The following is a 20,801-nucleotide window of genomic DNA, read 5'->3' on the forward strand; positions in this document are numbered from 1 at the left end:
CCAGCCACGCTTGTCTAGCCTCATCAAGCAACATAGATGCATAGGACTGTTGCGCCTGCAGGAGCAACCGCACCGCAATCTCATCGCCCCCTCCCCGGCCCCGCTGTTCCAGGGTTTCCACCAGTGTGGCCCCCTCAGCAAATGTCTCCCGGCGTCGTCGACGGGCCGCCGCACACCACGTGATGTCTACACCCCGTATAGAGGGTTTCATCGCCTCCCAAACTACGACTGCCTCTATCTCGTCCACTAGGTTTTCCTGCCAGTAATGGGCAATCGCCCCCCGCAGATGTTGGATATAGCCGGGCTGCTGAAGGTGCCACGAGGACATCCTCCACCGGAACGGTTGTCGTTTCCTAAGCAGCTCGACCCTGACCACTACCGGGGAGTGGTCAGACAGCCCTCTCGGTAAGATCCCGGCCTCCCGCACTCTGTTCAGGCAGACACTGAGCACAAACACAAAATCCAGTCTCGAGAAGGAGCCATGCACCGCAGAAACATATGTGTACTCGCGCGCCTTGGGGTGCATATGTCGCACACATCCACCCAGCCCATTCCTTCCACCATAGAATTCAACCGGGTAGGGGAGGCAGCCGTTAGTGTCCCCTGCAGTCTCTGACGGTCCATACATACATCCATCACCTAATTCCAATCGCCCCCCACTACAGCCAAGGACTCTGGGATATCCTCCCACACTGTAAACAGCTTCTCAGACAAGGCCCACTGCAGAGGAGGAGGGGCGTAGACACTTCCAAAAACCACTGGTTCAGTACCTACCATCCCTTTGACAAAATTGTAGCGACTCTGTGGGTCTGCCCACTGCTTCTCGTGGATGTAGGCCAACCTGCGATGTACCAAGATAGCAACACCTCTGGACCCCCTAGAAAACCCGGCATGAAATACTTGTTGGTAGCCAAACCTCTGTAGACTAAGCACCTTCAATCCCATCATGTGCGTTTCCTGTAGCAAGAGCACATCTGCAGCCTCCCTCTTCCCCCATCGCAAGATCGCCCCCCATTTAATCTTGTCAAGCATCCCCCTGACATTCCAGGTTACCACACGCATGTACTCACTGGGGAGCCCTTGAGGTACATCAGCCATAGTCAAGTGGGACCAACCAAGTAGGCCCTCTGCGCCACTCCCACACACTCAGCACCATCATTAGTAAATCAGAAAAAGTCACGTGCAGTCCCCCCCACCTACCCCAGGTCCCCCCCATAACGCCACCAACCCCCCCACCTACCTTAACCCAATCCATCCCCAACCCTTCCCCTCTCCCCCCCCCCTTCACCCCACGCCCCCCACCCCTATACCTCATAAAACTCTGAAGTACCTGTCGCGGCATGGGCAACCTCGGACCCAAAACAGAGGACCCAAGGCCAACCATACCAATGGATCCCAAAACCCCCGGAAACAGTAAAATCACCCCCCAGTCAACTCCCACTCTGGTAGCAGGTTGGTGGCCCCTATTGAGTAACCTCTCGAACCCCAACCCACAATACCACACATGTACAATGTACCATTTAGAACTGGCAACATAGGCAGTGTTAATGCATCCAGACAATGGGTTCTGACCGTGCGACCCCCGTCAACTGGAGTCCATAGCATCCACAGACTAGTGCAGTTCTCCCCAGGCCCTCAATGGTTTTTCCCAGAGTGATCAGAGTCCATAGTTCCACTATCTTGTGTCCTGCTGGCGGAATCGGATCTCTTCCTTGATCTGGACCTCCGGTTCCGTCCGCCCCGGGCAGGCTGGCCCCTCCGGTCCTGCGACGATCCCCTCGAACCACCCGGGTCCAGACCCGGCTGGGCATGTAGCCTAATCCTCACCGTTTCGTCTGTCCATTTAAAGACGTCCTCAGGGGTATCAAAGAAGTGTGTCCATGACTGGTAGACCACCCGCAGGCGGGCCGGATACAGCAGGGAGTACTGAATTTTCAAGCACCGCAATTTGGCCTTGGCAGCTATGAACGAGTGACGCTGCTGCTGCACAAGCCTGGTGTAGTCGGGAAAGATCATGATCTTCTGATTCTTGAATGAAATGGAGTCCCTGGTTCTTGCTTCCCGCATGATAGCGTCTCTATCATGATAATTCAAAAGTCTAGCGATCACTGGTCTGGGCCGCTCGCCCTCCGTGTCAAGGCGCGATGCGCACGCTCAATTACAAAGCAAGTGGAAAGAACCCCCGAGGGCATCCAGCCCTTCAACCACTGGGATAGAAACTGTTCCATATTGCCTTTCTCACACCTCTCCGGAAAACCAACGAAGCAAAGGTTGTTTCTGCGTGCGCGCCCTTCGGCATCTTCCACACGGAGTGCGAGGCCCTTCTGAATGTGTTGCATCGCCGCCATTTTCTTCTTCAGGGTCCCGACGTTGTCTTCCACCACCGAAATCCTGGATTCCGACTCCGTAATCCGTGCCACCGCATTCCGTAGGTCTTGACGCAACAGGGACACGTCCGCACCTACTGCCCCAATCTTGGCGTCCAGCATGTCCCTGGACTGGGTGATCGCTGCCATGAGCGCCGCATTGTCCGGCCCCGTGCCATGACCTCCTCGGGATGCTCCGGGCCCCCCACTGGGCCCCGTGAATTTATCAATGGGTCCTTGTTTGGAGGGACCGCCGCCACCTCTGGTCATGACAGCGGTCAACCCTGGGGCTGCTATGTTATGAGTGTTCGCACTAGTGCAGGCTCCACACACCTCCAAGAACGTCCAATGTAGGCCAAACCAGTGTTTCTTCTGCTCCTGGGTGGAAAAGTCTTTGATACTACAACCACTGGTACTGGGTTGGTTCCCCGGTCGAAACCAGAACAGGTGTCGCAAACCAGTATCAGACTGGCCCTCGGTCTGCACCCACTGCGCCGGCCGCCTCGTGGTTCCATAGTTCCGTGGCACACCTGCTTCTGATCGCTCTGCACTAATTCGCTTGGTGCTGCGGGCCCACGCACTCTAGTGGCCGTCTTCCCAAGCCCAGCAGCCGACAGCACCAACACCAGGGCCTCAGGGGAGTCACTTACTGTACGTATGCCGCCTCAGGGCTGCGCCAGGCACGGGCACGATCCTCGCCAGTCCGTTCGACTGCCCACCAATCCGCCTCCACAGGAAGCTCAGTAGTAGGCATGGGCGGAAAATCCGTTCCGCTCGCGGATTTTGCGGATTTTCGGGAAATCCGCAATCCGCGAGATTCGCGAATCTCCCGCAAAATCCGCAAATCCGCGAGCAGCGGATTTTGCTCGCACTGCTCGCGTGAGTTCGCGCCCCGCGAATAAGTGCAAAATTGCAGAAATACGATCTTAGCAAAACTGAAAGTAACTACTTACCAGGTTCAAAAGTTCAGGCTCATCATTAGTAGCCATTTCCTGTAGTGCTTCCTGAGGGGCCCCTCCAGAGTTCAGTTGCCAGTTGAAACTATTATGTGACCCTGCTCTGAACCTCAGAATAGTTACACATATGCCACAAAGGTCCTGAATTACAGCTAAGGGAGACAAGCAGGAGCCAGGCTGGAAGTTAAAATCCATTAATCAGCCCCTAATTCATTATTGTCAGTTGGGGCAGGGCAGGTGTTGTAACTAATTTTGCAACAATGAAAGCACTTAGCAAGTGCAAAAGATCACTAATCAGGGCGCACTAAGGAAGCAGGTGCCAGCTAAAAAAATATTCTGTGACACATTAATCAGCCCCAAATTAATTCAGGTCACTTGAGGCAGGGAAGGTGTGCTTTGCTTTGCCGAAAATAATGTACACTGGACAACCAGAGGGTGTGGTGATGAAACAGAGGGTGGCATGGGTGGGCCAGAGGGTGGCATGAGTAGTCAGAGAGTGGCAGTGGTGACAGAGAGTGGCAGTGATGAAGAAGAGTGTCCCAAACAGGCTGGACACGTAGAAACAACAAGTTCGCAAAACTTGCGACCCGACAGGTAAGTTCGCAAATTGCGAAATTGTAAAAACCCTCGCGAACTGGCAGAAACACGGGCGAACACAAAAAAAAAAAATCCGCAAATTCGCGGGAATTCGCGGATTTTGCGGATTGCGAATCCGCAAAATTCGCGAACGCGAGATCCGCAAAATTCGCTCATGCTTACTCAGTAGCGTCCTGTTCAGCCCTCTGGATAAGGCCATATACCAGGGTCCCAGCCTACCAGGCCCGAAGCCGGTCCGTTGCAGCCAGAGTCAGATGCCAGCTCCAGGATCACCAAACTCGAGGCCCCGGCTGCCTGGAAGCGATGTAGGCCGCCGATCCCCCCGGGGGTCCTCCGTGCGCCAATCACTTCCCCGGTAGCCGGCGAGACAGCCTGGGGCTCATCCGCCGCTCCGCCGACCCCAGGAGGCTCCGGGCCCCGGTAATTTTGCAGTGCGGCCGGCCCGCACACAAGCCCTCCTGCCCGGCGGCACCAAAATCGAGGCCCCGGCCTCGCTGTTCCGGACTAGGCCGCAGGACGCCGCCGGCAACTCAGCCGCACCAGACAGTCCAGGAGCGCCGCTTTTGACACCGGAGGACTCTCGGCACCGTCTGCCACACTTGCCCCACAGTTGGTCTGCGGTGCGGGTCCGGGGGCCAGGATAACTGGTCGGATATGGATCGTGCCGGCGGGAGGTCTAGGAAGCTGCAACCGCCATCGTCGCCTGCCCTTGATGGAGGTTTTAAGGCAAGTTTGTTCTTTTTTAAATAAACGCTGTAAGATGGTAGATAACAGTTCCAAATTTCGGCAGTAAAATCCAGGAACCGACACAAAAGTGACGTAAAACACAGCGAAATTATTTTCCAAGTAATAAAGTTCATTTGTCAGTCTTCAGAAATAAATGCCCAAAATGTTCAAAAATTAATTTATAGGTCCAGAAATTTCTTAAAAAAATAAGAAACTTACAGATATATGGATCATAAACGTTGCTTGCCCAGAGACATGAAATAAAACGTTATCAAACACAGCCAAAACCAATCAAAAGTCCAATCCCAAATAGATAGTACCGCTCCTGTGCTCCAATTAGTAGCAGGTACAGGTCCCTCGTCGCCAAATGTTAAGATCAGTAAATAATTCAAGCATAAATCCTGGAAAGTTGAAAATCCAGTTTAATGAAAGAGCACAGTACAGCTGTTGCATAGATGCAGATCAAGAATGTCCAATACAGCGCCAGGAAACTCATGGTGACAGTGCGCTCAACAAATGCCCATTAACATAACATAACATATGATGTTCCATATGATGTAATCACAACTGCAAAGCATGCGCCAAAGATTAAAAGTACACAGTACAGTTAAAAGGGCAACGTAGATTTAAAAGGGGAATGTAAAACAAATGTACACCATGCTTGTTCGTAGTTAAGTGTAAAGTCCTGATTTATTGTTCCTTGTTAAATCTATATCCTAGAAACCCTCTTGTGGATCTTATCTGTTTTGGTGCCCATAAATTCATAAAAATACATTCTATTTTCACAAATTGGTGTCAGATTTCTTGAGAACCATGTCTCTTTCGTCTTCAATTGTTTTGGGGCTCTTTAAGTGCATTACACTTGTTCATTTGCTGACTGTTTGGACTAACCTAGGTTTGACAAACAAAGCATGACTGGCCCCAGTAGGTGGTTAGTAGTGTACTACACGGTAAGGTCTCATAACACCGTGATTTCTCACAACCACACCATATAATACACCCCATTTTCTCACAGCAACATAAAGGGTAATACTGGACATAGAGGCACCAAACAAGATTTTTTACCATCTCAAAACTGATATACATGCTTATTAAGCAAAGCAAATCAAGAATTAATTTTCTCAACTAAAAACGAAGCAAGATAGTACAAAACATATGCCATTTTAGCCCATTTAATACCAGAGTGCTTTGTATATTCTGGTTTTCATTTTACTTACTTGGCTTTCTTCAAGTTCCACATCTCGACCTCTGCTCTTCATGTCCTGCTCTACTGTCTTTTCAAAATCAGTCAGGGCTTTCTCTACATCTGTCATTTCCGTTTCCATTCCCGTAATCTCTTGTCGCTGCCTTGCACATTCCTTTTCAATTGTTTTCAGGCATTTCTTTGCTGTCTCTATTTTTCGGAAGTAGTGAGAAGTGTTCTCTTTGGCTTTAATATATTGTGGTCTTGTGTGGTTCAATCCAATCTCGTGAGCTCTAAATTAAGGCAACATTTTCAAATTGAATATCTAGATAGTAATTGGCAACATTTTTCCACGATGGAACAAAACTAGTGTTAGTCGTACAAAACAAATAAAACAATTACTTTTGTAATGTTAGGAAATTCATATAATGCGTACTTGCTCCAAAAACCAATGCAGAGCTTTATGGGCAACATTGATATTGCACCAGGGTGCATATTACATACTGCCACAGTACTGCAACTAGGCGTGGGCGGAAAATCCGTTCCGCTCGCGGATTTTGCGGATTTTCGGGAAATCCGCAATCCGCGAGATTTGCGAATTTCCCGCAAAATCCGCAAATCCGCGAGCAGCGGATTTTGCTCGCACTGCTCGCACTGTTCGCGTGAGTTCGCGCCCCGCGAATAAGTGCAAAATTGCAGAAATACGATCTTGGCAAAACTGAAAGTAACTACTTACCAGGTTCAAAAGTTCAGGCACATCATTAGTAGCCATTTCCTGTAGTGCTTCCTGAGGGGCCCCTCCAGAGTTCAGTTGCCAGTTGAAACTATTATGTGACCCTGCTCTGAACCTCAGAATAGTTACAATATGCCACAAAGGTCCTGAATTACAGCTAAGGGAGACAAGCAGGAGCCAGGCTGGAAGTTAAAATCCATTAATCAGCCCCTAATTCATTATTGTCAGTTGGGGCAGGGCAGGTGTTGTAACTAATTTTGCAACAATGAAAGCACTTAGCAAGTGCAAAAGATCACTAATCAGGGCGCACTAAGGAAGCAGGTGCCAGCTAAAAAAATATTCTGTGACACATTAATCAGCCCCAAATTAATTCAGGTCACTTGAGGCAGGGAAGGTGTGCTTTGCTTTGCCGAAAATAATGTACACTGGACAACCAGAGGGTGTGGTGATGAAACAGAGGGTGGCATGGGTGGGCCAGAGGGTGGCATGAGTAGTCAGAGAGTGGCAGTGGTGACAGAGAGTGGCAGTGATGAAGAAGAGTGTCCCAAACAGGCTGGACACGTAGAAACAACAAGTTCGCAAAACTTGCGACCCGACAGGTAAGTTCGCAAATTGCGAAATTGTAAAAACCCTCGCGAACTGGCAGAAACACGGGCGAACACAAAAAAAAAAAAAATCCGCAAATTCGCGGGAATTCGCGGATTTTGCGGATTGCGAATCCGCAAATCCGCAAAATTCGCGGATTGCCAATCCGCAAAATCCGCTCATGCTTAACTGCAACTGGGAATGTGCATCCATTAGTTGCACGCTCAGGGCTATCTAGTATTATTACAGTATGAGCCACTGATGCTTCTGCGTGCCCTTCTGTAAATCAAATAGCACAGGTGCACATGCAGCGTCAGCGATAACCTAAGAAGGCATAACCCCATTTGCAAGGAGGTGTGCCTCCATGCAAATGAGGGAAACCCCTTGCCTTTCTACCTGCACAGTATTATGGACGAGGGAGCAGAGGCCATCAGGAGCACTGACTGTGCGCCACAAAAGGGTGGTGCCCAGTTAGTGCACCCCCTGAGGGCAGCTTCAAAGACCAGGACACGTAGACCCATGGACCCCTCTCCCACCTACACATTTTCCTGCAGGTAGGTGCAGTCACAATGTAATTTGCATATAGCTGGGTCCAAACAGAGGTGGTGTGGTGTGCAAAATAACAATGGGTTCGGATGCGGCCTGAGTAATTACCAGTGGCTGAGATGAATTCAAGTATTCCATATATTGGGAGGCGCTAGGGGGCGCACAGCGGAATGGCTGCCTGAACTGCAGCTCCGCCGGGCGATCACTAACAATGTGATCTATCGCCGCTGCTGCCCCGCTAACTCACTTTCCACGACCATCCACGAGTGGGGGAAGATGAGGAGCATCAGCGGACGTGGAGAGAATCGACCTCTCACCGTGTTTGCGGTCCCCTGCCGTGGAAATTGAAGTGAGCCGCGGACTGTCTGACAACATGGCAGACATCTGCTTGCAGACCCCCAGCATGCACGGTGGCTCTGACATGGGATCGGCCTGCTGAGCCGGCGTACACAGACCGGGGATAGGAGACTGCATACCGGACCCCAGTAGCTGTGGTGATTCGCTTTCACCCCCGAGCTCTGACACTCGATCCTGCCGCCACTCCGGACCGCGTGCCTGACAACATGGTGGCGCTCCGAGCCAGTGAGACGCCGCCGCCACCCTCGCGCCGGTGAGTGCAGACTCGGCCGGGCTGGGTTCACAGCCAGGCGGAACGGCGAAGATCGCCGCTGGATGAGCCGCTTCTGGGTGCATGTACTCGCGGACTGCTCTCTAACAGCGTACCACCGCCGCCCAACCTAACAGACCGGCAGGGAGGATAATCAGGTTTGGCCCGCATTGCAACCAGTTACTGCAATAGGGTGTCTCGCAGGATAGCCCGTGATCCCACAGCCTACAGACTGAGGTGGGGGCCTAACCGGAGGTACAGGCGCTCACTATCGCCCCAGATCGCGTTGCTGCATACGTTTCCTGGTCGCATCCCCCCCACGGCTCACACGGACCGGCCAGGCGCGCCCAGCAGCCATTTGGCTAGTCACAGAGCCGATACCACGTGCAGCTGATCGCTACCCTTGCCAGTGCACCACGACGACGGCAGCCAGAGTCACGAGGGCGTCTGGGCCCGCATTCAGAACAGCGACTTCTCCGGCCGCCACGATAGGGAAACCTGATAAACAACAGCCGAAGATATCATTTGACAACAGAAAAGCGACTAAGCCTGCGGAGGATGTGGCAGATTCCGGCGGCTCTACCGACCCACCACCAAATAGCAACATAGAGAAGATCCTTTTGGCAATTCAGTCGAATCTGCAGGATATAAACGGTAAGCTGGACAACCTGACGTGCAGAATGGATAGCATGGCCGCTCGGCAGGAGAAGCATGGCGAACGTTTAGATGAGGCGGAGACGCGAATATAGGCCGTTGAAGACGAGGCGCGAACCTCCACCACAAAATGCGCGGGAATGGAACGCATCCTGGAAGTGATTAAAGCGAAGGAGGAGGATTTGGAAGCGCGCTCGCGGCGCAATAATGTACGAATTACTGGCCTGCCGGAGTCGACCAACACTGGGCGGATGGAGCACTACGTCAAAAATCTTTGCAAAGACCTCTTTGGCGCGGAGGCCTTGTCGCCAGTCTTCATAGTGGAACGGGCCCATAGATCGTTGGCCCCCAGGCCGCCGCCCGGTGCAACGCCTAGACCAATCGTGGCGAGGATACTCAATTATCGGTACAGGGACACAATCCTCAAACTCGCAAGGGAAAAGGGCAAAATCACCCATCAGGGCAACTCCCTGGAGTTCTACCCGGATCACACGGTTGCGGTTCAACAAGCACGTAAGGAATACACCTCCGTAAAAGCTAAACTGCGTGATCTGAACATTGGCTACTCTATGCTATACCCAGCCAGACTTCGAGTGATGTGGAAGGAGAAGGCAATTGTGCTGGCAACACCCAAAGCGGCCCAGGACTTTGTTAAGAAAGTGCAGCGTGAATCGAGGTCGGAGTCACAGAATGACCAACAGAGAGACTCGGACTAACGCCGCTGGCGGAATCCCTCATCAAACAGCGGTGAGTTGTGCAGTAGAGATGGATTAAACGGGTTGCAATGTAGCCACACTCAGCCATACTGGGCAGTTTAGCCTGGTACAAGACTCCTAAAGTGAAGGCTGTGGCGCTTCTAATCGACTTTCCGTACATCGGAAGGACTGGTATCTATTAGGTTGGAAAGCGCTGGAGTATACTCCTGACATTGACAATAGCCGTCACCCACGGCTGACCCATGTTACCACGCTCTCTCCATTGTATGTCCGTTGCCATTTCCCCATCAGGCTAGTGCATTGTCCGGCACTCTGGGCGACTATCCATGTCCTTCCCTATACTTAAGCTCGAAAACCCTCCTGTCAAGGGCAATGGGGCGATGGGGGCATGTGCGTATTCAGCACTCCGATGCGCACCGCATTAGAGTGTGGAACTTTGCCAATATACGCTCGCTCCTGTACGCCCCTGTTGCAGTGGACACTTGAGACGACGTACTTGTTGTGTGGGGAGGAGCTGAACTCTGGACATTGTGGGACTTGTTACTGACACAAACGTGTGATAGCGGCTGGGCCCAGCTGCAATGCCACTATAACTGTACTGTACCATGGGTACTGCTGCTGAGTTGTTGGAGGGGTGAGGGGACAGTGGTTCCATAGACACATGTATCACGAATATGTACAGATTCTCTAGTATCGCCTAAACCCGTACACCGGGTGTAGAGTTGTGCTCCCTGCGGTCCTCCACAAGGGTAATACCCACCACAAGTTCTCAGAATGGGCACTGAGTTGATTGTTATATGTTTGTGGGATTTGTGCTTCGAGAGGCTATGGCTTCGGCAGGTTGGGGTTGCTGGAGTGGGTGGGGTTAGGGGAGGGGGGATGTTTGAATGTTTACAAAGACCGAAAGCATTGCATATGTACAAATTCCTAGGTTCTCCACTGAGATTGAATGCCATTATTAAGTGTGTTCATGATACTGTGATTGGACGTGCACCACATGGAATATTGGGATGTACAGAGATGAGACACTTCACGTTCTCTGATGACACCGGGTTCTAGGCATGAGGGCAGACTGAGCTTGAACGTTCTCACTTGGAACATACGGGGGTTCTCACGGCCTCAGAAAATCAGGCAGGTTTTTGCTAGTCTTACCAGATGGTATGTTGATATTGCATTCTTACAAGAATCACACCTAGCGCCCAACACGCATGCACATTTGGGGTCAAGATGGGCGGAGTCAACGTACAGGGCTTCCTATTCCTCCTATGCACGCGGGGTACTTATCTTGATTAAGAAAGGGGTTAACTTTGAGGCGCAGCAACTGACACATGATCCCACTGGCAGGTACGTGATTGTGACAGGCACATTAAGAGGCCAACACGTTACACTCCTTAACGTATATGGACCGAACACTGAGGCTCCAGAATTCTTTCGGGAAGTCTGGGGTCATTTGCAAAAACATACCAACACACACATGTTGTGCGGAGGGGACTGGAACGTGACATTACAGGACGGGCTGGACCGCTCCTCTCATTCGTTAGAGCAACATAAGCAGTCGAGACTGATGGTGGGACACATGATGGAAGACCTGGCCTTAGAGGATCTTTGGAGGCTGCACCACACTGACGCGCCAGGCGCCACACACATAACAGCGTCTCACAATAGCTGGTCCAGGCTGGATTACTGGCTGGGTACCAGGGACATGGCTCTGTGGGTTCGTAAGATACAAGTACTACCACGCACATTATCGGACCACAACCCTGTCCTGTTGCAGATAGATCTTCCACATTACACACCCCCTCCATTCCAGTGGCGGTTCAATTCCCAGGCTCTCTCGGATTCAGTTTATGTCGACACTTTAAAAAAAGCAATAAAGGACTACTTCGATACTAATTCACAGACAATGGAAGACCCATGTATCCTATGGGAGGCATTCAAGGCCACGATCAGGGGTGTCTGCATTGGCACCACCATAGGGGTGCTCAAAGATATAAGATGCCAGATACACCGCTGCGAGAAGCAAATGAGGGACCTAGAACTACTGTATGAGACAACGCGAGATGTTTCGCTGTTACCCAAGTTGCGCGACTTACACACTGAGCATGCTGACTTTATGGCGTCCGAAATAAAATACTTAGATCGCAAACATATAGCTAGAACCTTTGAGGAGGGGGGTAGGCCAGGGGGAATATTAGCGCGGAAAATATGTGAAGGACGAGGGCAATTGGCAATACTCCGAGTCAAATCTGGGGAGGGTATATTGCAAACACACTCCACAGATATCCTGAAATGCTTTGTGGAATCCTTTAGCTCGCTATATCAATCGCAACCCTCAGCGACAGCGGAAGAAACGTATGATTATTTACAGGATGTGGCGATTGGCTGGCTATCGGATGCACAAAGAGAATACTTGGCCAGACCCATTACAGTGGAAGAATTGACGGAGGTGATTAATTCGCTGCCTAATGGCAAGGCACCGGGCCCTGACGGGTACACGTCTGAATTTTATAAACAGTTTGCGGACATTATCGCTCCCTATTTAGTAGACATGTATGGTACCTCCTTTGAGAAGTCGTTACTTCCCCCCACTCTGCAGGAAGCACTAGTCATTGCTCTCCTAAAACCGTCCAGAGATCCGGAAGAATGTGATTCCTACAGACCTTTATCCCTGATTAACGTGGACTCGAAAATCCTCGCAAAACTCCTGGCGGTACGTCTATCCCCTCTGATGACCCGACTGGTCCTCCCGGATCAGTCGGGATTTATCCCCACTAGGTCCACCTCGTATAACACCAGATCCCTGTTTGCACTTTCTCACTATCTGCGGCCCTCGGTTAAAGCGGTGGCTGTCATGCTTGACGCCGCGAAAGCATTCGACTCCATTGAATGGCGTTATATGATAGCCATCCAAAACAGGATGGGTTTTCCAAAACGATTTGTTCAATGGATCTCCTTCTAATATACACAGCCATGCGCCAGAGTCCGGATTAATGGCTATGTCTCTGCACCGTTTAGCATTGAGCTGGGAACGCGGCAGGGCTGCCCCCTCTCACCCCTACTATTCGCGTTGGCGTTAGAGCCCCTCGCGTGCATAGTGCGACAAAACTACAAAGAATCGGCGCTGCAGTTCGCTGCCAGACCGCTCCACATATCACTCTACGCGGATGATATGCTGCTGTATGTCCGTGACCCTGGCACCCATCAAAATCCGCTGCTCAGAGAGTACATCCGATTCGGGAGACACTCGGGATTAGCGATTAATTGGTCCAAATCCTCCATAATACCTCTAACAGATACCACTACTCCCTTTGAGGTCGACTACCCGCTGGAGTGGCAACGGGATCCGATTCGTTACCTAGGGGTCATGTTTCATAGGGATCCAGAGGAAGTCATGCGCGCAAACTATGGAGTGGTAATTTCTAAACTTGAAGATAAAGTCCAACGATGGATCCATTTGAATCTATCACTAGCTGATAAAATCGCAATAGTCAAAATGAACGTGTTACCCAAATTCCTTTACCTTTTTAATCACATACCCATCACACCCACGCAGGAAGTTTTCCGCCGCATTAAATCCTTGGTGTTGACTCTGATATGGGCCGGTAAACAAGCCCGTATTGATCTACAGACACTGACACTCCCGTTTGCGCAGGGCGGCTTCGGTGTACCTGATTTTCTCCTCTACTATCTCTGTGCCCAAGCACAATATGCGGCATATTGGTACCATGAGGTCCCTTACCTCACTCACGCGGCCATAGAAGAGGGAGATGCCCACCCTGTGCCCCTATCAGCAATAACGCACACCAGACCACCACTACATGCAAAAGACATAAACACTATAGACACCACGATCAAAGCATGGTGCAAACTTGGACAGTCATTCAATCAATCAATCAAAGACATTTATAGAGCGCACTACTTATCCGTAGGGTCTCAAGGCGTTGGGGGGGGGGGGGGGGGGGGAGGGGGTGCCGTTACTGCTCGAACAGCCAGGTCTTGAGCTTCTTCCTGAAGGAGAGGCGGTCTTGGGTCAGGCGCAGGTCGGTCGGGAGGAAGTTCCAGGTCTTGGCGGCCAGGTAGGAGAATGACCTTCCTCCTTGTCGCTCTTGGGATGCGGGGGACGGCGGCGAGGGCGTGGCTGGCTGATCGGAGGTGGCGTTTGGGAGCGTAGAAGTTGATGCGGTTGTTGAGGTAGCTCGGGCCTTGATCGTGTAGGGCTTTGTGTGCGTGGGTGAGGAGACGGAAGGTGATTCTTTTGTTGACGGGGAGCCAATGCAGGTCTCTCAGATGTCCGGAGATGTGGCTGTTTCGTGGGATGTCGAGGATGAGTCTGGCTGAGGCGTTCTGGATCCGCTGGAGTCTCTTCTGGAGCTTGGCGGTGGTTCCGGCGTAGAGGGCGTTGCCGTAGTCCAGTCGGCTGGTGACGAGGGCCTGGGTGACAGTCTTCCTGGTCTCGGTGGGGATCCACCGGAAGATCTTCAGTAGCATGCGCAGGATGTTGAAGCACGACGAGGAGACGGTGTTGACTTGTCTGGTCATGGAGAGGGAGGAGTCCAGGATGAAGCCCAGGTTGCGTGCGTGGTCCGTCGGTTTGGGTGCGGTGCCCAGGGCGGGGGGCCACCAGGAGTCGTCCCAGGCGGAGGGCGAGGAGCCTAGGATGAGGACCTCCGTCTTGTCTGAGTTCAGTTTCAGGCGGCTGGTCGTCATCCACTCGGCTACATCTTTCATCCCTTCGTGAAGGTTGGCTCTGGCGGCGGCGGGGTCGTTGGTCAGGGAGAGGATCAGCTGGGTATCGTCGGCGTAGGAGATGATGTTGAGGTTGTGTTGGCGTGCGATGGCCGCGAGGGGGCTCATGTAGACGTTGAAGAGGGTGGGGCTCAGCGAGGATCCTTGAGGGACGCCGCAGATGACTTCGGTGGCCTCTGACTTGTACGGTGGTAGGCGGACTCTCTGTGTTCTTCCGTCGAGGAAGGAGATGATCCATTCCAGTGCCTTCTCCTGGATTCCGACGTTGCTGAGGCGCTGCACTAGGGTGCGGTGGCAGACAGTGTCGAATGCCACGGAGAGGTCTAGGAGGATGAGGGCCGCTGTTTCTCCGTTGTCCATCAGGGCTCGGATGTCATCGGTGGCAGCGATGAGGGCGGTCTCGGTGATGTGGTTGGCTCGGAAGCCAGACTGTGAGGGGTCGAGGGATCCATTTGTCTCGAGGATGGCGGCCAGCTGTTTGTTGACGGTCTTCTCGATGACTTTGGCTGGAAACGGGAGGAGCGAGATGGGGCGGTAATTCTTGAGTTCGGTGGGGTCCGCTGTTGGTTTCTTGAGTAGAGCGCTGAGTTCGGCGTGTTTCCAGCTCTCCGGGAAGGTGGCGGTGTCGAAGGAGGTGTTGATGATGTCCCGCAGGTGGGGTGCGATGACAGCGTCGGCCTTGTTGAAGACGTGGTGGGGGCAGGGGTCGGTCGGAGATCCGGAGTGGATGGAGTTCATCATGCGTACGGTGTCTTCAGTGCTGATCGGAGTCCAGGCGCGGAGGGTGGTGGTGGGCGGCGTTGCTGCGATCGTGGCGTGCGTCGGTTGAATGCTGAAGCTGTTGTGTATGTCCGCGATCTTGTTGTGGAAGTAGGAGGCGAGGGAGTTGCAGAGGTCTTGCGATGGGGTGATGTCGTTGTTTCCGGCGTTGGGGTTGGAGAGCTCTTTCACGATGTTGAAGAGTTCCTTGCAGTTGTGTGCGTCGTTGTCCAGCCGGTCCTTGAATGCAGATTTCTTGGTGGCGCGGATCAGTTGGTGGTGCTTCCGGGTGGCAAGCTTGAGGGTGGTCATGTTGTCCGGTGTTGGTTCCCTTCTCCAGACTTTCTCGAGGGCTCGGCAGCTCTTCTTGGAGCTCTTGAGTTCGTCGGTGAACCATGGGGCTTTCTTGCTGCCGGGTCTGCTGGGCGGGGTCCTCAGAGGGGCGAGTTCGTCCGCGCAGTTGCTGATCCACTTCGTGAGGTTGTCGGCGGCCTGGCTGGGGTTCGCTGAGCTGGCAGGAGGGTGCTGGCTCAGGGAAGCGGCGAGCTGGTCGGCTGTGATCTTGTTCCAGCTTCTTCGGGCAACCTGTTGCTGGTGGTGGTGGATCGTCGTTCTTCTGAAGGTGAAGTGGACGCAGCTGTGGTCCGTCCAGTGGAGTCCTGTGGCGTGGCTGAAGGCGATGTCTTTGCTGGATGAGAAGACAGCGTTGAGTGTGTGTCCGGCGAGGTGGGTGGGGGTGGACACCAGCTGCCTGAGTCCGAGGTTGGCGAGGTTGTCGAGCAGGTTGATGGTGTTGCGGTCGCTGTTGTTCTCCAGGTGGAAGTTGAGGTCCCCCAGGAGGATGTACTCAGCGGAGGGGAGGGCATGCGGGCTGACGAAGTCGGCGATGTCCTCGCTGAATTGTGTGCGTGGTCCCGGGGGTCGGTAGATCAGGGTGCCTCTGAGGGTAGTCTTCGGGTCGGTGTGGATCTGGAAGTGCAGGTGTTCGGCGGTGGTCAGGGTGTCGTCGGTGTTGGTCGTGATGCGGATGGTGTCCCGGTGGATGATGGCGATGCCTCCTCCCATCTGGTTGGCGGTGCGGTCCCTCCGGGTGATCTTGTAGCCCTCTGGGATGGCGATGGCGATGTCGGGCGCTGAAGAGTCGTTCATCCAGGTTTCCGTGAGGAAGGCAACGTCAGGGGCTGTGGTGTCGAAGAGGTTCCAGAGTTCGATGGCGTGTCTGTGGACGGAGCGGGTGTTGAGCAGGATGCACTTGAGGTGGTTGCTGCTGGTGTTCGGCTTGGCGGGTGCTGGTGCGAGGCAGGTACGGATGCAGGTGAACTTGCAGGCGTGGCAGCTGAAGGGTCCGTGGGTGCGTCTCGGGGTTGCTCGGTAGCATCCTGGGATTCGGCCGGTGTTGAGCGCGTTGAGGGTGGCGGCGGTGTACGTCAGGCGGGTGGGCAGGGGTCCTGGCACTGGGCGCGGTCCAGGCGCGGACAGTTAGCTCACAAAACCCCGTTGTATGTGCCAGATATGCCGTTACAACATCATCAGGCGCTATCCGTCACTAGTGAGCAGGTGGGGATGTCTTTGCTGAGTAGAGCTGGAATTGACAAGTTGGGGGATGTGTTTAAAGAGGGCACATTCTTAGGCCTCGACCAATTGACCTATATACAAAACCAGACTCCCATGTTTCGCTTCACGTACTATAGATTAACCAGGGCGTTGAGGGAACACTACCCAACATTCCCTACAGAACCAGAATGCTTAGCACCACTGCAACTACTGATCACTACACAGGACCTATCACATCTGGTGTCCAGACTGTACGCTGCTGCGCAATCGGAAATATCGCGGCACACACTTAAGGCTAAAGGGCGGTGGGATGCAATATTGGACACTCCGTTGACGGATGATGAGTGGCACAGCACCTGCGTATTAACGCAGATACTGAGGCCAAATGGCAATTTGAGAATTATACATTTTAAGTTTCTTCACCAGGCCTACTACACGCCAGCAAAACTGCTTAAATTTGGCTTACAGGAGGAAGACAGGTGTAAGAGATGCAACAGGGAGGGTGCAGACTTTGTACATCTGGCCTGGGCTTGCGCGAAGGTAGCGGAGTACTGGGGGGAGATTACTGACACGCTAGCTGTCATGTTGGAAGAAGAGGTACAGTGCACACCTAAGATCTGTCTACTGGGTATAGTGCCCCAATTCAGAGCGCTAAAACGCAGGTTTTGTGCAATTGCTTTATTGTTAGCGAAAAGACAGGTGGCGCAATGTTGGCACAGCCGTAAGGTACCGACAAAGACAACGTGGCTTCATGACATGTCCTTCTGCAGGGATAAACTGCAAACATATGAGGAGCAATTACCAGCGAAATCCAGACCGAAGGACTTATGGTGTTTTTTGACAGACTACCTTAACTCACTGCAGGACAGTGTGGAGGACTAGCTCATATTCTGGTTCATTCTGAAAAGGGTGATGTGTGGTGCACAAGCTAATATCTGATGGCGGCTGATCCCTGGGAGGGAACCAGAACCACTGTTACACTTACTGACTAGGATGTGTGTAATGTCAATGTAAGGTCTTAAGTTGGGGTATGTTGATGTTTTTTTCTCTACAAAATGACAAAATGTGAGACTCATGTCAAACTGCCAGCTAAGAGTCCTACGGAGGGAGTGAAGGGCGGTTCTACCTAAAGTTTATACGCTATTCTTCATGGCTACCTCGTTTCTTCCTTGGACGACTATTACAACGTGGCGGGCCGGCCCCGGGGTTGTAGGCTCATGCTGTGTACCCTGCATTGTGTTAATAAAGGTCTTACGCAAAAAAAAAAAAAAGTATTCCATATATTACTTTTTGTATACTTTAGTACGTTGCCCGAAGTGGAAACGGCATGCCCAGACGTGGGTCCCGTGCACACTGTCTCAATGGAACTAAGATATACCCGGCTGCTAAGGCCATATCAAGAGAAAATCTGTTTCTGAGTTGCTTGTATTGCGATTCAGGGAGGACCTGGCTTGTCAGTTCGGGTTGGACTGTTCTCACTAGAGGAGGGTCAAGACTGATTAGCAAATAGTTGAGTCCAAACTGAGGTGGCATGGGGTGAAAAATAATGATGGTTAGGGATGCGGACCCAAGTTATTACCAGTGGCTGAGATTAATTTTATCATTCATCCATCACTTTTTGTATACTTTACTTTGTAGTAGCAGAGCACAAGATGGCGGGTCGGAATAGCTTCCCCAGAGAGTAGAAGTGCATTACTTACACTGCTGTGGCTGGAGAGTACATACACTGAAAGGATAAAGGGTGGAGACAGGTTTTCCTTTCGAGCCTTTAGAGATTCAATGAGAGCCTGGATTGCAAATTGCTGCTCATTTGTTCTCCCTGAGTACAGGCCTTTCGTAGATGGTAGTGGCTAGGGCTGGAACGTCAATTTCTGTTTACAGAGAGGAAGTTTCTAGTAAAGGTTTGCCCTTTTGTCACTCTTAGAATACAGCTTCAGGAAGGCGGATGAATTGAATTGAATTAAGTTCTTATATAGGGCAACTGCCACCATACGGGTATCCTGGCGCTCAGACTTAAATAGACCAACCTAAACACAGACCGGGATAACTGCGGGAACAGGGCTAAGGATCAATCCTAGGGATGAGCCAAGTTTTCAGGCTCTTTCTGAACTCGGCCAAAAAATTGGCTTTTCTGATATTCTGGGGCAGCTCGTTCCATAAGTGAGCTGCTGCAACACTGAAGGCCCTTCCCCCCATCCTGGAGCGCCTAAATCTGGTGGTTGTTGTGAGAAGTTGGCCTGATATATAATGTTCACTATTCTAGTGAGCACTTTGTATCAGTCCAAACAACCCTTATGGTGATTGGTTGTAAGTCAACCTTATAGACCAGCTATCCTAGTAGCATGGATACGAGCAGTCTTCAGGCTAAACTCTAGAGGGCGTGTTAAGCCAGCTGTTATACCATCACATATCCCCCTTGAACACCAAGTGAAAGGACACCACACAAGTGTTATGAAAATAAACAGTGTATTTATTTAGATCACAACAGCCCTGTACTCTTTATGAGGACAGGGTACTAAGCACACAACAAAACTCTTACGAAAATACTTTAAGTTGCACAATTTACACAAATGCCCGAGGGGCACGAAAAACCATATACTATGAAAGTGGGATGCGAAATTACTAGTAGGTAAGTACTGGACCAATAGGCTTTGGAATCGCTAGGACTACGTTACTGAACCTTCAGATTACTAGTAGGAGGCCTAGGGGACTCGGGTGCAGAGTGTGCACTCTCATGCGGGATGCAGGACAAAGTCTATGGAGGCTAGTAAAAGCAAAGTTAGTGTTCTCGGGCGATCCCGACTAGGTAGGTTGAAAACGAAAGTGGATCTGGAAACTTGGATAGTGAGGCTATGCTGGGGCACCGAAATGCCGAAGTTACCTAGCCCAGGGGCTGCGGCTGCATAGGTCTGCAAAGACGTCGGGAATCCTCGTTGACGAACCAGGAGCCTGAAGAAAGAGTTGCTGGCAGGCGACCAGTGAAGATTGTTTGAGTGATCCAAGCCTGGATCGAAGATGGATGACACTTGAAAGCAGAGGGGACCAAGTTCTTAATCACTAGCCAGTGATCATGTGGGCACCAGGATGGCACCGGATGGTAGTCACCTCGACCAGGTGAGTGGGCGACGCTGGGCTCTGCAGTCTCACGGACCAGGAGGCGTTGTCGGCGACCAGGATGGAGGTGCGAGCTGTCCCACGATGGTTGATGCTGTCGACGTCGCTGGACCCAGGTTTGGGGCAACAAGTCTTGGCAAATTCAAGCCCACACGGTGGACCTAAAATGGCGTCTGGAGTGGACCAGGAGGGTCCGGGGTGCTCCTCTTTTGGATGGGAGCAAGGGCCAGTCTGGAGCAACCAGACCAGCAGTGTTGTCGTCGTTGATCGTTGTCGGGAAGGCCACAAGCCAGCGGGCTAGTAGCCAGACAACGCGGTGAGCAGCCAAAAAGCAGAAGGGCCCCACGCAGATCTCGTGGATGCTGGGGGGCTGGTCTTCGGTGCTGGAGCTGCTCAGGGTCGGGGCTTCTCGGACCCCAAAGCACTCACCAGAGGATCCCTCGGCGGTCGTGCTGGATAGAAGTCGTGCAGTTCTGATGATGGCCGGTCCCTCGAGGTCTCGTCGCACCTACGGTTCTCAGCTTAGCTGTAGAGGTAGGTAGAGGTCAGAGGTGCCAGGGAAGCCGGGTCTCGTTGAGCTGGTCAGTCGGATTCCGGAGGAAGGACGTGCAGCAAATCGCAGAGTTCTTAGATGGTGCCTGCGGATGCAGGGTGACTACTCCTTAGTCACAAGGGAGAAATCTTAAGAAGAAGTCGAGAGTTCCTTTCGTAGAAAGTAGTTTCTTGATTCAAAGATGATCTAATTTGGAAGGGTCCCCGATCCTGCCTTTATCCTAAAGAAAGGGGTGGGTACACGACTAGGTCCTGCCCTAGGGGTGGGACCAGGAAGGGGGGTGGTTACACCCCTCTCCCATGCCGGACTTTCCCCAGGCCAGGGGCTGGTGTGCCCCTGGAACTGGTTCTAGCCGGCCTATGCATAGTGAGCACCGGGGTGCCACTTGCAGTCACCTTCCTGTAAA

The 20,801-nt window shown here is 52.2% G+C and overlaps 1 protein-coding gene across 1 annotated transcript in view; it reads right to left on the reverse strand.

The window, feature by feature from the left end:
* Positions 1-20,801, reverse strand: part of SMC1B (structural maintenance of chromosomes 1B) — a 2,420,665-nt gene that overhangs the window by 1,820,955 nt on the left and 578,909 nt on the right. Inside the window, exon 6 of the mRNA XM_086952745.1 lies at positions 5,863-6,121. Within this exon, the coding sequence (XP_086808871.1) occupies positions 5,863-6,121 (259 nt within the window). The remainder of the gene's footprint in view (positions 1-5,862; positions 6,122-20,801) is intronic.

The sequence above is a fragment of the Lissotriton vulgaris genome, chromosome 1_2, assembly GCF_964263255.1.
Source record: "Lissotriton vulgaris chromosome 1_2, aLisVul1.2, whole genome shotgun sequence".
Lineage (NCBI taxonomy): Eukaryota > Metazoa > Chordata > Amphibia > Caudata > Salamandridae > Lissotriton > Lissotriton vulgaris.